Source organism: Hemitrygon akajei, chromosome 14, assembly GCF_048418815.1.
Source record: "Hemitrygon akajei chromosome 14, sHemAka1.3, whole genome shotgun sequence".
NCBI classification, from domain to species: Eukaryota; Metazoa; Chordata; class Chondrichthyes; order Myliobatiformes; family Dasyatidae; genus Hemitrygon; species Hemitrygon akajei.
The window spans coordinates 90,096,611-90,113,663 of NC_133137.1; the positions used below are offsets into that span (position 1 = coordinate 90,096,611).

General features: G+C 40.4%; 1 protein-coding gene across 3 annotated transcripts in view; it reads left to right on the forward strand.

Moving 5' to 3' along the window:
* The window catches only part of mcm10 (minichromosome maintenance 10 replication initiation factor), a 71,439-nt gene that overhangs the window by 13,329 nt on the left and 41,057 nt on the right, over positions 1-17,053 (forward strand). For all 3 annotated transcript variants that reach the window (XM_073066571.1, XM_073066570.1, XM_073066572.1), the window contains exons 6-11: positions 515-686; positions 2,103-2,268; positions 4,594-4,758; positions 6,143-6,259; positions 9,850-10,046; positions 15,954-16,051. In XM_073066571.1, coding sequence (XP_072922672.1) covers positions 515-686; positions 2,103-2,268; positions 4,594-4,758; positions 6,143-6,259; positions 9,850-10,046; positions 15,954-16,051 — 915 coding nt within the window. The remainder of the gene's footprint in view (positions 1-514; positions 687-2,102; positions 2,269-4,593; positions 4,759-6,142; positions 6,260-9,849; positions 10,047-15,953; positions 16,052-17,053) is intronic.

Below are 17,053 nucleotides of genomic sequence, written 5' to 3' on the forward strand. Positions count from 1 at the left end.
AGGCACTGACAATTAATGCCTCGGAAGCACCCGACGACAGCAGACTCTGAGTCTGTCCGAAAATTTCGAGCCTCCGACCAGCCCCTCCGATGCAGCCTCCCGAGTGCCATCCTCTGCCGAGCGCCATGGACCATTCAAAAAATCTAATAATTGAGTGAAAGTAACTCTTCTTAAAATATTGAATGTGGGTCTTCCTCCTGCTTGTTAGTAATGCAAAGATAGCATGTCGTGGATAGTGAGGGTCCTTAATGATAGATGTCAGCTTCTTGAGGCACTTGACGATGTCCTTAATGGCGGGGTGGGTTGTGCCTAAGATGCAACCCTTGCAGCCTCTTGTGATCCTGTGTATTGGAGGCTATATACCAGGCTATGATGCACCCAGTCAATTTCTCTGTACAATTGTGATAACATCCCTCATCTTCTCAAACTCCTAATTAAGTAGAGCCGCTTTAGTGCCTTCTTTTTGAGTGATCAATAAAACTTTGTGAAATGTGTTTCTTAATTTCCTGGACAGAGAGAAGTCCTCCAACTCCACCTGGAAATGAGCAGCCACGTCAGCATCAGAAAAAACACAATGCAAATCATCAAAACTTGCCCACAACTTCGCGAGCTTATGGAAGCCCAGGAACGTCACGAGCAGCAAATACTGATGTATCTGTGGATAAATTCTCTGGCTTGAGATTAAGGTACTGTAATTGAGTGCTCTGCTAATTGTCTTCTGTTCAACTCAAAAGTGTTCCTTCTATGTTGGAAAGTTGCTCCAGTCTATCAGCATATTGTGTTTACCTTTTAAGTCTTTAGAAATTGCCAATTAACATATCTAATAATCTGCCTTGTTAACAAATCACAGTATTTACTTTCAGTCTGTTTATTCATTTAAAAATACAGCACAGTAACAGGCCCTTCTTGCCTAATGAGCCCACGCTGCCCATTATACTCATGATGAATTAACCTGCTAACCTGTACATCTTTGAAATGTGGGAGAAAAGCATAGCACCCGGAGGGAGCCCATGTGGTCACGAGAAGAATATACAAAGGGATTACGGACAGCTGTGGAATTGAAGCCGAGTTGCTGGCACTGTAATAGCTCTGTGCTACCGTGCTGCCTTTAGCCAATAGTATCATGCAGTTCTTTAGTAATATTTATTACCTATTTGTTGAATTCCAAAGTGCAGTTAAGAGCTGGATCACTCAATACAGCATCTATCTGCTACTCGTGTAATTCTGGCATTTTCCACTCGGGTAACTTAAATAAGCTAGCTGAGCTCCTGACTGAGTGTAGTGGCCCAGTCCTACATCATACACCTTGTCATTTGACAATCACTAGGTCTTTGGGAAGATCACAACTCAGATTCAGATTTATTTATTACGTACATTGGAGCATATAGTAAAATGTGTCATTTCCATTAAAAACACACATCCAAGGATATAATGAGGGCAGTCAGCAATCTCAAAAATTTCTCATAAGAATTTGTTTTTGATCCCAAAAGCAGGTGATTTTGTGTTAATTTGCATTTAGAGTATGATTAAATAAGTAATGTCAGTTCTTCATGAACTCACTAGATGGAGCACTGTGAACAAAGATCATGCATTTATAGCATCCAGTTAATGATGCATCGTGTTTCATCTTCAATAAATTTGTTTTGATGTGGTTAGCATTGTGGAAGGAGGCCAGTGAGATCTCAAGCTTCGAAGTAAATTTATTACTTCGAACATATATGTCACCAATGTACTACTGTGAGATTCATTTTCTTATAGGCATTCACAGTAAATATGCAACCAATGTGCAAAAGACAACAAAGTTAGTAAATGCAAAAAGGAAAATAAACCTAAAAATAATAAATGGATTGGAAAGGTTTAGGAGGTTATGGAGCAAACGCGGGCAAATAGAACTAGCTTGGATGGGCATCTTGGTCAGCATGGACCAGTTGGGCCAAAGAGTCTGTTTCCATGTTGCATAACTGTATCAAGTCAAAATTCTAACTTTTCTGAAAAGTTACTGTAACTTAATAACGCGATTCATTTTCTTTTAATATTAACCTTTTACATTTAGCTCTTGAGAAATACTGTCTTACAAGTTTCAAATGCCTCTCTCCCAATAGAAATCCAATTGTTTCGTCAACAGAGATGGAGAGAAAGATGCATGGACGAAAGCTGATCAGGTTCTCCCAGCTCTGCTCAAAGCTTGCAAATGAAAAGCTTGAGGACGTGGACTGGGTGACATTTGGGGTTATCATCAAGAAAATCACACCACAGAGTTCCAATAATGTATGTTCAATATTTGAAGGTGATTCTGTAATGTGGCAATAAATGTTGATGGTATATGTTAAATATTATTCTTTTATTCAAATTTTAATTGTTGTAGAAGTTGAAAATTCCTGACTCTTGGGGATAGAAATTTATTTTCTTGTTTCTGCTAGATACAGGTGCCCCCCCCCCCCGCCCCTTACAAAGGTAGAGTGTTCCTATGAAACCTTTCTTAAGCCGAAATGGCGTAAAGCGAAGAACCATTAATTTATATGGGAAGAATTATGGTAAAAGCGAAAGTCATTTTTGTAATGCGAGAACAGGTTACTAATGTAGGTCTTTTGTAAAAGCGAAGTGGCGTAAAGCGTACATTTGTAAAGTGGGGGACACCTGTATATAGATCATGTGTATAAATGGCCATTTCAGGGAATCAGCTTTAGAAGCCGGGCACCACAAACATAAGTTACCATATCATATTGATAAATCGGTTTATTATTGAAGGGGATACTGCACAGGATCGGGAAAAAGCTGCAGAGGGTTGTAAGCTCAGCCAGCTCCATCATGGGCACAAGCCTCCCACAGTTAACGGCATCTTTACTTTATTGTCACCAAACAATTGATACTAGAGCGTACAATCGTCACAGTGATATTTGATTCTGCGCTTCGCGCTCCCTGAAATACAAATCGAAGTAAATATAATAAAAATTTAAATTATAAATCATAATTAGAAAAGGGAAAGTAAGGTAGTGCAAGTCAGGTCCAGATATTTGGAAGGTACGGCCCAGATCCGGATCAGGATCCGTTCAGCAGTCTTATCACAGTTGGAAAGAAGCTGTTCCCAAATCTGGCCATACGAATCTTCAAGCTCCTGAACCTTCTCCCGGAGGGAAGAGGGACAAAATGTGTGTTGGCTGGGTGGGTTGTGTCCTTGATTATCCTGGCAGCACTGCTCCGACAGTGTGTGGTGTAAAGTGAGTCCAAGGATGGAAGATTGGTTTGTGTGATGTGCTGGGCTGTGTTCACGATCTTCTGCAGCTTCTTCCGGTCTTGGATGGGACAACTTCAATACCAGGTTGTGATGCACCCTAGAAGAACGCTTTCTATGGTGCATCTATAAAAATTAGTGAGGGTTTTAGGGAACAGGCCAAATTTCTTCAGCTTTCAAATTTCTTCAACATCTTCAAAAGGTGTTGCCTTAAGAATGTGGCCTCCATTATTAATGATCCCCACCACCCAGGACATGCCCTCTTCTCGTTACTATCATCAGATGAGAGGTACAGGAACCTCAAGACACGCACTTAATGCTTTAGGAACCATTTCATCCCCCTCCAGCATCAGATATCTCAATGGACAATGAGCCAAAGAACACTACCTCACTATTTTTGCTCTCTTTATGCCCTGCTTATTTATTTTTATATGTATTACCTATTGTAATTTATGGTATATTTTATTTATTGTACTGAACTGTTGTAACCAAACAACAAATTTCACAGGAAATGTCAGTGATAATAAACCTGATTCTGATTTTGATCCTATTGTCACGTGCACTGAAGTACAATGAAAAGCCATCTGTACAGATCATTTCATTACGTCAGTGCACTGAGACAATATAAGAGAAAACAATAACAGAAGGCAGAACAAAGTGTTATGGTTACAGAGAAAGTTCAGGCAGACAAAAAAGTGCAAAGCCATGACAAGGTCGATTGTGAAGTCAAGATTCCATGTTATTGTATTAAGGGACTGTTTGATAGTCTCAATAGCGAATAGAATCTCCTTGAGCCTTTGTGCTTTTATATCTTCTGCCTAATGGGAGGGGGGAATTAGAGAATGTCTGGGAGGGTAAACCAATTTATCAATTTAATCCAGTCATCACAATGAAGTTACCAATTGATTTTCATTTTTTGATGGGTCTCATACCCAGGAAAATCCCAGTTGAGGCAGCCAAACATCAGTTAAAGTTTAAATCACTATACCACTCAGAGTACTTTTTGTATAGCAATAATGTGTGTGGTACAGTAGTATAGCATTTAGTGTAATGCCCTATGATGCCAGCAATAGCGATTCCTACCACTGTAAAGCGTTTGTAAGCTTTCCCATGACCGCATGAGTTTTCCCTGGGTGCTCTGGTTTTCTCACACTTTTGAAAGATGTACAAGTTAAAGTTAGTAAGTTGTGGGCATGCTATTTTGGCACTGGAAGCATGGCAACACTTACTTTCCCCAGCACATCCTTGGGCTGATCTGGTCATGTGACGCAAACAATGCCTCTCACTGTATGTTTCAATGTACATGTGACAAATAAAGCTAATTTTTATCTTCAAAAGTTGAAATAGAATCTTTTTTTCAGGGTAAAACTTTCAGTATATGGAATCTAAGTGATCTGCGGAGCAACTTGAAATTGTCTCTCTTTCTCTTTGGAAATGTCCACAAAGAGCTCTGGAAAACAGACACAGGAACTGTCATTGGGCTTCTGAATGCCAATCCGATGAAATCCAGGGATGGAGCGGATGAGGTAGGTAATTAGAGATTTCAAAGTTTAAAATACAATATATTATCGCAGTATGTATACCGTATACGACCTTGAGATTCATCTTGCAGGCAGCCAGAAAACAAAGAAACACAATAGAATCCACGAGAACCCCCACACAATAAAGACCAACAAACATCCAATGTGAGAAAAAAAACTGTGCAGACAATGAAAACATAAGCAAATAATACACAGAACATGAACCACAGAGCCCCTGAAAGTGAGTCTACAACCACAAGCTAGGTCAGCACTGAGGCGAGGGAAGGAGCTGCCCGATGGCTGGGTTCGTTCAGCGCCGAAGCGAGTGAAGCCAGCCCAGGAGCTCACCAGTCCTCCTCCCTTGGCCATGATGCCTCAGTAAAGTAACCTTAATGCTTAAAAAAAATACTATCTTTTGACCAGGGTGGCACAGTGGAACTACTGATAGGGTTTCAGTTGTTCAACCCATAGGTTCAGTGCTGGCTTCTGGTGCTGTCGAGTTTGCACATTCTGCCAATGACTACATGGCTTTCCGCTGGGGGCTCCGATTTCGTTCTTCATTCCAAAAACATAAGACCATATGACTTCGAAGCAGAGTTAGGCCATTTTGCTTATCGAGTTTAATCCACCATTCCATCATCATTAATTTATTATCACTCTCAACCTCATTCTTCTGTCTTCTACCCAAAACCTTTGACACCTATCAATGTCCGCTTTAAATAATTTGTAAATTAATTGACCACTGTAATTTGGCTCTGGTGGTAAAGTGGGCAGAATAAAAAAAATGGGTTAGAATAGGAATAAACACAAGAGATTCTGCCAGTTGTGAAACACATTCAAAAAGAACTCAAGTCAGGCAGTGTCTATGGAGGACTGATGAAGGGCATCAGCCCAAAACATGACTATTTATTCCCCGCCACAGATGGTGCCTGACATGCTGAGTGACTCCACATTTTGTGTAGGTTAGGATAGGATTAGTGTAAAATTGGTGCTTGTTTGGCATGGACTCGATGGGCTAAATGGCCTATTTTGGTGATAAATCTTTTTCCATCATTTCAGTATCTTTTGGTATTCATTTCTAAGTTATCTGTTGGCCTTAGTCATACAGAACTACAGCACAGAAGTAGTCCTTTCAGCCCATCTAGTCTGTGCCAAACTGTTTTTCTGTGTAGTACTGAGATTGATACTAACCCAAACACTAAAGGAAATGTGGCAGTTATGACTTTTACTTTCTAAAATTTTCAATGTCTCTGTCATGGTTTATTTGGTCAGGGCATCAGGGATCTCAGGATCAGTAGTTTGTGAGTGGTTCTCTAACTTATGTAGTTTGAGTTTGCTGTACTTAAATTCATTTCACTTCATTTATTTCACTGGTTGTTTTCTGTTGTAGGTTTGTTTATCTGTTGACCACCCACAGAAAATCCTGGTCATGGGTGAAGCCTTGGACATGGGAACATGCCGTGCTAAAAAGAAGAATGGAGATCCCTGTACTCAGATAGTGAACTTGGTGAGTCCATTTCAGTAAGAGAAATTGTTTAGCCAGTAGATTATATTACAGCCATTTTTCATGTCAGTCCAGTTCCTCGGGTCTTCCGAAAGTGCAAGGTATCCAGTCACCCTGTCATGATGGGGCCTGCTTTTCAGCATAAGTTTCCAATTATTCCACTCTCTTCTTTAGTCCCTTTAACCCCATAATATTTTTCCAAGTCCATTTAATTACCTTTCATTCTATAGGTATCTGACAAATGTCCTGAGGAAGGGTCTCAACCCAAAACGCCAGGTGCTCATTCCCCTCTAGATGTTTACTGATCCACTGAGTTCCTCGAGCGTTTTGTATGTGTTGCCAACAACAAATGTTAGATCTGGTAATATTGACACAAAGGTTACTCGGAAGTCAAAAATGAGGAATAAAGCTTGGTGGTTATAGCTTTTCTATTAAGTGTTCGAAGGAACAAAGACCAAAGAAAGGAAAAAGAGAAAAAATTCATAGTCGCCTCATACTCAGACAAGAGATAACAACATTATCTATGAAATAGCCAAATTCAAGTGGTGTGATACCTGCTACAGAAAAACTAAGAAGCTTCTGGAAAATATGGAATCAGCTATACTACAATTGCTAGAAAATTTTCTGAACAATTACACCTTTGTAGGTGATTATATAGAAGTTATAAGCAATAGGAAAGTTAAACTACAAGAAAAATAAAAATCCTACACTTGAATCCAGCATCCTTAGGACTGAGAGATAATAAGAATATCTCAGCTTTGACTGTATGCTCAGATCATGTGGTTGATCCACCTGACCTAATCGGTGAATGGGTTTTCCATGGTGGATTGTGGAATTGTTCAGTTATGCTCCTACATTTCATAAACTCAGACACTACATAAACTTTAAGACATAGGAGCAAAGTTAGGTTATTTGCCCCATTGAGTTTGCTCTGCTATTCAATCATGGCTGATTTTTTTTTATCACCCTCAACCCCATTTCCCTGCCTTCTCCCCTTAACCTTTGACACCCTTGCTAATCCAGAACATAATCAAACTCTGCTTTAAATATACCCAGTAACTTGTCCTTCACAGCCATTTGTGGCAATGACTTCCACAGATTCACTACCCTCTGGCTAAATAAATTCCTCCTCGTATATGTTTTAAAGGAATGTCCTTGTATTCTGAGGCTGTGCCCTCTGGTCCTAGACTCTCCCACTATTGGAAACATCCTTTCAACATCCACTCTCTATAGGCCTTTCAATATTCAATAGGTGTCATTGAGATCCCTCCTCATTCTTCTAACCTTCAGTGAGTACAGGACTAGAGGCATCAAACGCTCCTCATACATTAACCCTTTTATTCCTGGGACCATTCTGGTGAACCTTCTCTGGACACTGTCTAGTGCTAGGAGGAAGCAGAACACTGTAGTGCTGTAGTGATTTATTGAAAGGGTGGTGCACACGCTCCTGTCTACATCAACATTGCTAAGTTTGAAAGGATTGAAAACTTCAAGTTCTTAGGAGTGAATATCACCAGTAGCCTATCCTGGCCTGACCATGTAGACGCCATAGCCAAGAAAGGTCACCAGTGTCTCTACTTCCTCAGGAGAGAAAAAAAAATGACTGTCTCTTTGACCTTCACTAATTTTTATCAATACATCACAGAAAGCATACTGTCTGGATGTATAATAACTTGGTATGGCTGCTGTTCTACCAGTGATTGCAAGAAATGACAGAAATTTGTGTACACAGTTCAGAACATCATGGAAACCAATCTCCCTAACATACATACTCTGTCTCATTGAAACCTATGGAGTACTGAAAAGCCTAGTTAGAGTGGATGTGGGGAGAATGTTTCCTCAAGTGGGCAAGTCTAGGACTAGACTGCACAACCTCAGAATAGAGGGACAACCATATAGAACAGAGATGGGGAGAAATTTCTTTAGCCAGAGGGTAATGAATCTGTGTAATTTATTGCCATAGGTGGATTTGGAGGCCAAGTCATTGGGTATATTTAAAGCAGAGGTTGATAGGTTCTTGATTGATAGGCTGTCAAAGGTGATGAGAAGAAGCAGGTGAAGGATAGAAATCAGCCATGATGGAATATGGAGCACACCCAAAGGGTAAAATTGCCCAATTCTGCTCCTTTGTCTTCACTGTTTGCCTCCATTATAATTATTTTACAGTATGCAGGATATCATATTTATATGCAGCAGTAATGAAACATTGTGTTTATTTTGTCAAATTGTTTAATGGATTACTGAGCTGCCTTTCACAGATGCAGTGGCTGATTAGTTTGAGATGCGTAGATTTTGTACATGGGAATTACCTATTCATCTCCACTCTGTGTAGAGTACTTGTACATCGAAACATGCAGTGAAATGATTCATTTGCATCAATGACCAACACAGTCCGAAGATGTGCTGGGAGCAGAGCAGCATGCAAATATTGCCTTGTTTATTGGTGCCAACATAGCATGCCACAGCTCGCTAATCCTAGTCTGTAAATCTTTGGAAGGTGTGTGGAGTTCGGAGCACCTGAGAAAACTCACATAGTCGTGGGGAGAACACACAAACTCCTTATAGACAATGGAGGGAATTGAATGCTGGCACTGTAAAGTATTATGCTAATCACTAAGCTACCATGCCGCCCTGTAGTGTATCTGTAGAGATGTCACCGTGTGCAGCCAAGTTTTATTGTTCTCAGGATGTGCACAACAGCAAGCTCTACATTCATTCCCTAATTGCTTCCTGAACTATATGGTTTTCGAGGCCACTTAGGAAGCTGATTAAAAGTCAACTCCGTGGAATGGCAAATTTCCCTCTTTAAATGACATTAGTGAAGCAGGTGGATTTTTAAGACAACCCAGTAGGTTCTTGGTAATCATTACTGATACAATTTTTTTTACCCTTAATTTAGTTAAATACTTGAATTTAAATTTGGGTAGTATAGTAGCGTAGCAGTTAGTGTAACACTTTACTACACCTGTGATCAAGGAGTTTGTATGTTTTGTTCATGAGTGTGGGTTTCGTCTGGGTTCTCCAGTTTCTTCCCACATTCCAAAGGCTGAAGGTTAGTAGGTTAATTAGTCACATGGGTATATTTGGGCAGCATGGGCTTGATGTGCTGGTAGGTTTCTACCGTGCTGTATCTCTACTAAAATTAAAAATAAATTTCCCAGCTGCTGATGGGATTACCTTATAGGATTTGTTGAAGATATAATTTAAAAATGGAGAAAGAATTTGAATTTGCTGGAAAATAAATGATGTAATATGAATGGAATTAGTGGTTTTCCCCATTTTTTTTTGTAAAGATGGTCACCGACCCTTCTGGCCTAATAAGCCCGTGCCAGCCAATTACACCAATGTGACCAATTAACCCTTACATTTTGGAACATGGGAGGAAACTGGTCACTGGCCTGTAATAGCATTATGCTAACCGCTATGCTACTGTGATGAAACTATAATTTCAAACTAAATTATTTCAAAGGAGTTTTGGAATTAAGAAATTACTAGTTACAAGTTCTCATCACCACTTAATTCAGCCATTGCTCTTGGAACACACTGAACTTTCACTTCATCTGCAAAGACTGATTTCCTGCCTTCAATTCCAGATGGAGTGCGAATACTGTGAGTACCATGTCAAAGCCCAGTACAAAAAGCTTAGTGCCAAGCGAGCTGATTTGCAGTCCAGCTTCTCTGGTCGTGCTCCAAGCAGAATGAACGGCAAGCATGGCAGTCTGAAAGAAAGGCTGTGTCAGCAAGGATTCCACTATGGAGGGGTTTCGTCAGCGTCATACGCAGCCTCAGTGTAAGAAACTAATTGTATAGTATTTATTTATGAGATGGAACATTTGTTTATCTTACCTTAAACTACATATTGTTTATGATTTTTTAATGCACATTTATGTGTCTAATGTATGAAGTTGTAATGTGCATAGTTTGCATTTTGCAAGTTCATAGTGCGTGGATTTGTCAAAGTGGAGTTTTGTATTCTGCACAAGTCCATGTACGCACAGGTGCAGCAAAGAACTTACTTGCAGCAGCATCATATAAGCATCATTCAAAAGAAACGTGTAAATTATATCCAATTTTTCCAAGAAAGTACGGTAAGAACAAAGAAAATCAAAGTCCATTTTAGTACAAAGTGATCAAAATGGTCGTAGTGTTGCTAACCTGCAATGATTACGGTTGTCAAAGTTGAGTTTATTGTTGTGTGCAAAAGTACGATGAAAACATAAATAAAACTTAAGTTATATACAATTTTTTACAAGAGAAAAAATATCAACAGAAACTTAGTTACAGAAGCGTCACAAGTGCCGATTGGTTCAATAACCAAAGGGAAATTGCCGTTCTTGGATTTGGAAGTATGAAAGGGTTAAGAAAAGCTAATTGAAACTATCTCATTCTGCCTCATTTGTGGTTGAAATCCTGCTGCAGAGACTTCCACTCAAATACCTAGCCTAGTTCACCAGTGTATTTTAACTGATGTCTGCACTGTTAGAGGTGCCACATTTCAGATGGGAGTTTAACTAGGGATTTCACAGAGAACTTCACATTTCTTCACCTGCATCTGTTTGCCAATGTCTCCAGTTCATCTATAATCTTGAACTGAACTAAAGAGACTGGAGAAGAGGCAGTGGCTCACAAATAGAGAAAGCTTGGAGACAGTGTTTGAGGGAGGATAGGCAGGTGACAGAGAAGGGACGCGCTTAGATGGACGGTTTGAGATGTGTCTGTTTTAATGCAAGGGGTATTGTGAACAAAGCGGATGAGCTTAGAACGTGGATCAGTACTTGGAGCTATGATGAGGTGGCCATGACAGAGACTTGGATGGCTCAGGGACAGGAATGGTTACTTCAAGTGCCAGGTTTTAGATGTTTCAGAAAGGACAGGGAGGGAGGCAAAAGAGGTGGGGATGTGGCACTGTTGATCAGAGATAGTGTCACGGCTGCAGAAAATGTGGACGTCATGGAGGGATTGTCTATGGAGTCTCTGCGGGTGGAAGTTAGGAACAGGAAGAGGTCAATAACTTTACTGGGTGTTTTTTATAGGCTGCTCGGTAGTAACAGGAACATCGCGGAGCAGATAGGGAAACAGATCCTGGAAGGGTGTAATAATAACAGAGTTGTCGTGATGGGAGATTTTAATTTCCCGAATATCGATTGTCATCTCCCTAGAGCAAGGGGTATAGATGGGGTGGGGTTTGTTAGGTGTGTTCAGGAAGGTTTCTTGACACAATATGTAGATAAGCCTACAAGAGGAGAGACTGTACTTGATTTGGTATTGGGAAATGAACCTGATCAGGCGTCAGAACTCTCAGTGGGAGAGCATTTTGGAGATAGTGATCATAATTCTATCTCCTTTACAATAGCATTGGAGAGAGATAGGAACAGACAAGTTAGAAAAGCATTTAATTGGAGTAAGGGGTATTATGAGGCTATCAGGCAGGTAATTGGAAGCTTAAATTGGGAACAGATGTTCTCAGGGAAAAGTATGGAAGAAATATGGCAAATGTTCTGGGGATATTTGTGTGGAGTTCTGCATAGGTACTTTCCAGTGAGGCAGGGAAGTTATGGTAGGGACAAGAATTGTGGTGTACAAGGGCTGTAATAAATCTAGTCAAGAAGAAAAGAAAAGCTTACAAAAGGTTGAGAGAGCTAGGTAATGTTAGAGATCTAGATTATAAGGCTTAACAGGAAGGAACTTAAAAAGGAAATTAGGAGAGCCAGAAGGTGTCATGAGAATGCCTTGGCAGGAAGAATTAAGGAAAACCCCAAGGCATTCTACAAGTTTGTGAAGAGCAAGAGGATAAGACGTTAAAGAACAGGACCTATCCAGTGTGACAGTGGGAAAGTGTGTATGGAACCGGAAGAAATAGCAGAGGTACTTAATGAATATTTCAGTATTCACTATGGAAAAGGATCTAGGTGATTGTAGTGATGACTTGTAGCAGACTGAAAAGCTTGAGCATGTAGATATTAAGAAAGAGGATGTACTGGACCTTTTGAAAAGCATCAAGTTGACTAAGTCGCCGCGACTGAATGAGATGTACCCCAGACTACCGTGGGAAGTGAGGGTGGAGATTGCTGAGCCTCTGGCGATGATTTTTGAATCAGCAATGGGGATGGGAGAGGTTTGGGGGGATTGGAGGGTTGCGGATGTTGTTCCTTCATTCAAGAAAGGGAGTAGAGATAGCCCAGGATATTATAGATCAGTGAGTCTTACTTCAGTGGTTGGTAAGTTGATGGAGAAGATCCTGACAGGCAGAATTTATGAATATTTGGAGAGGTACAATATGGTAAGGAATAGTCAGCATGGCTTTGTCAAGGGCAGGTTGTGCCTTACGAGCCTAATTGAATTTTTTGAGGATGTGACTAAATGCATTGATGAAGGAAGAGCAGTGGATGTAGTGTATATGGATTTCAACAAGGCATTTGTTAAGGTACCCCATCGAAGGCTTATTGAGAAAGTAGGGAGGCATGGGATCCAAGGGGACATTGCTTTGTGGATCCAGAGCTGGCTTGCCCACAGAAGGCAAAGAGTGGTGTCATATTCAGCATGGAGGTCAGTCACCAGTGGAGTGCCTCAGGGATCTGTTCTGGGACCCTTATTCCTCGTGATTTTTATAAATGACCTGGATAAGAAAGTGGAGGAATGGGTTAGTAAGTTTGCTGATGACACAAAGGTTGGGGGTGTTGTGGATAGTGTGGAGGACTGTCAGAGGTTACAGTGAGACATTGATAGGATGCAAAACTGGGCTGAGAAGTGGCAGATGGAGTTCAACCCAGGTAAGTGTGAGGTGGTTTATTTTGGTAGGTCAAATATGATGGCAGAATATAGTATTAATGATAAGACTCTTGGCAATGTGGAGGATCAGAGGGATCTTGGGGTCCGAGTCCATGTGACGCTCAAAGCAGCTGCACAGGTTGACTCTGTGGTTAAGAAGGCGTACGGTGTATTGGCCTTCATCAATCGTGGAATTGAATTTAGGAGCTGAGAGGTAATGTTCCAGCTATATAGGACCCTGGTCAGACCCCACTTGGAGTACTGTGCTCAGTTCTGTCACCTCACTACAGGAAGGATGTGGAAGCCATAGAAAGGGTGCAGAGGAGATTTACATAGATGTTGCCTGGATTGGGGAGCATGCCTTATGAAAACAGGTTGGAGCAACGGAGGATGAAAGGTGTGACCTGATGGAGGTGTATAAGATGTTGAGAGGCATTGATCGTGTGGATAGTTATGAGGCTTTTTCCTAGGGCTGAAATGGTTGCCACAAGAGGACACAGATTATTTAAGGTGCTGGGGAGTAGGTACAGAGGAGATGTCATGGGTAAGTTTTTTACGCAGAGTGGTGAGTGCATAGAATGAGCTGCCGGCAACGGTGGTGGAGGCGGATACAATAGGGTCTCTTAAGAGACTTTTGGATTAGAAAAATAGAGGGCTATGAGTAAGCCTAGTAATTTCTAAGGTAGGGACATGTTTGGCACAACTTTGTGGGCTGAAGGGCCTGTATTGTGCTGTAGGTTTTCTATCTCCTTGAAATGAGGCTTTGATCAGATCATATTTGGAGTTTTAGTTCCCATATCTGAAAAGGGATATCTCGCATTAGAAAGGGTACTTAGGAGATTCACAAGAATGATCCTAGGAATGTAAAGGTTAAAGTATGAGGATTGTTTGGTGGCTCTGGGTTTGTATTCCCTGGAGTTTAGAAGAATATGGGGAGGTTTTATTGAAACTCAGAATATTGAAAGGCCTAGAGAGAGTGGACATGGAGAGGATGTTTCAATAGTTGGAGAGTCCAGAACCAGAAGGCATGGCCTGAAAATACAAGGATGTCCTTTTAGAACAGAAATAAGGAATTTCTTTAAGCAACAGATACCGGTAGTTTATCTGTGGAATTCATCACCACAGTCTGATGTGGAGGCCAAGTCATTGGTTATATTTAAAGAAAAGTTTGATAGGTTCTTGAATAGTAAGGTTACAGGAGAAGGCAGAAGAACAGGATTGAGAGGGAAAATATATCAGCCATGATGGAATGGTTGAGCAGACTTGATAGGCCAAATGGATTAATTCTATTTCAATGTCTTATGGCAATATACACCATCACAATTAATTGTACCTCCAATTTTGTCTTACCTGCATAATTGTGCTCCGTGCGCTCTAGTCCATCATTAATTTGCATTGAGAATCCCAACCCTGTATATTTTCGTATCTGGGAAACAACCTTTCATTACTGCTTTGTTTCCAGTTAGCTGATTAATTTCTTTGGTCCTTGGATTTGACTAGAAACCAGTTTTTTAAACTGCTTTTCAGAAGTCTATTTATCACATCAACTTCATTTTTCCCTCTTACTTCCTCAAAAAAATCTATGAATTTAATTAGCAATTTTTGCCCTTGACAAATCCATGCTCGCTTTCATTATTCCCAGGGAGAATGAGGGGCCACCTGTAGAAGTGTTTCAACTTATGCAAGGATGGGCTTTTGTCTTCTGTTTTTACTCCAGGGTAAGGGACTCCAAAACTGAAAGGCACAGGTTTAGGGTGAGAGGGGAAAGATTTAAAGGGGATCTGAGGGGCAGGTTTTTCATACAGAGTATATGGAACGAGCTACCAGGCTAAGTGACACCCGTGAACACTACCTCACTTTTTTAAAAATATACGGTTATTATTGTTTTGCACAATTTTTAATCTATTCAATATACATATAATTTCAGAAGCAATTAGAGGTACATGGAGGGGTGGGATTTGGAGGAATATGGTCCAGATGCAGGAGATTGGGACTAGCTGGGTGAACACTTTGGTCGGCATGGACTAATTGGGCAAAGGGCCTTTAGCTGTTCTGTATCGCTTGGTGACTCTCTTAATTAATTATATATCGCATATGTATTGATTTTCCCAGAGATAGGTAAAGCTTTAATTGTAAAAATGTGAGAAATTAGTACTGTATGCTGGATGATAGGTTAATAACTGAATGTGTTAAACCATTTTGACTTATTCTATCATAGGCATTCCATTTATTCCACCACCCCACCACCACCTCTTTTTCCAGGGTAGGGAAGTCTAAAACTAGAATGCATAGGTGCTTGGAGGATTATGGGCTGAACATGGGCAACTTGGACTGTGGGGAATGCAGTGGTCAGCATAGACCAGTTGGACCAAAGGGCCTGTTTCTGTGCTGATTACTCTTAGATAAGAGGAGAAAGATTTAATGGGAACCTAAACGGCAAGTTTTCACACAAGAGGACAGTGGATAGATGGAATGAGCTGCCAGAGGAAGTGTTAGAGGCAGGTACAATTACAACATTAGAAAGAGACTTAGACATGTTTGTGGATAGGAAAGATTTAGAGGGATACGATCAAAACACGGACAAAGCACTCTAGCTTTAATTATTCTGGTTGTAATGTCCCATATGCTGCTTTAGCTATGAAGAACTGCTTACAGATTAAATTTGAGATGCTTGAGCTTTTCAGTCACTAGGTGGTGTGTTTATCCAGTAAGTCACTGTGGGGGCTTTTCACTTGCATTTAATTATTCTTATGACAATGTATTATCATAGAGTGAAACCATAGATAAGGCCACAACCAAATTCCAGTAATAGGTCAAGATAAAGTAGAGCAAGATTAAATGGAATATAAGGTTACCAATGTTCTTTATGATTTTAATCTCAAGTTAGTCACTAGCAGCATGTTAATTAATTTTCTTTTTGCCTTCACAGTAAAACTGCGGGTCCTAGCAAAAGCGTTCAGATGACCTTGACGCATATGGTGGTGAAAGGAGCTGATGATATTGTTAGAGAAACTAAGAAAAATATAGGTAATGTGGAAAAATCTATTGGTGTTATATGGAGTGATTATAGTAGGGCATTGTATTGTGGCAAAATGAGTCCTTTAAGTCTGCTTCCCAGAAAGAGAGAAAAAAAGCCATTACCTATTTCTATTCCAAATGTATGACAAGAGGGCAGAGGACATCACATTATATTCACCGATGTAGTGAATAAAATTAAGGTTACAGTCCCAGCAGAGAAAAAGCAAGGAGGAGCATAATAATAAAGAAAGCACATTGAAACTATGCTTTCCTTATTATGGGGGTATAATTTTAAGGTGATTGGAGGAAAGAATAAGGGGGATGTCAAGAGGTAAGTGTTTTACACAGTGTGTTGGGTGTATGTAAGGGCTAGCCGGGGTGATGGTAGAGGCAGGTACATTAGTGGCATTTCAAAGAATCTTACATAGGTGATAGGAAATGGGGGGCTCTTTGGGAAGGAAGGGTTAGATTGATCTCTTTAAAAAAGCCTACCTCTGACATCCTACTGATACCTTCCCCCAATCACATTAAAATTGTGCTCTCTCATATTAGCCCTGGGAAAAAGTCTGTTACTATCCACTCTAGCTATGCCTCTTACCATCTTATACGCCTCTATCAAATCACCTTTCAATCTTCTTTACTTCAAAGAGAAAAACCTTAGCTCATTCTAGCTCTCCTCATCTGATTTCTTCATTCCTTATGAAAGGTGTGTACTGGAAGTTGGAAAAGGAAGGAAGTATTAGAAGCAGGAGAAGGCATTTGTGCTTGCTTTGATAGACAATAGAGATGTCTTTTACCTCTGTGCTGCTTTCCTCCATTAATCTTATCCCTTGATTTCCTTAATATCACCCATATTCAATTAACGAGCTCCCACAGCCACCTTGGGTAGAAAGTTCCAATAATTCACTGTTTCCATGAGAATAATGTTTTCCTCATCTTTTTCCTGAGTGGCTTATCCCTTATTTGGTTCTGATCGCAGGTTCAGGGGCAAAACATTGTCTCTGCATTTAC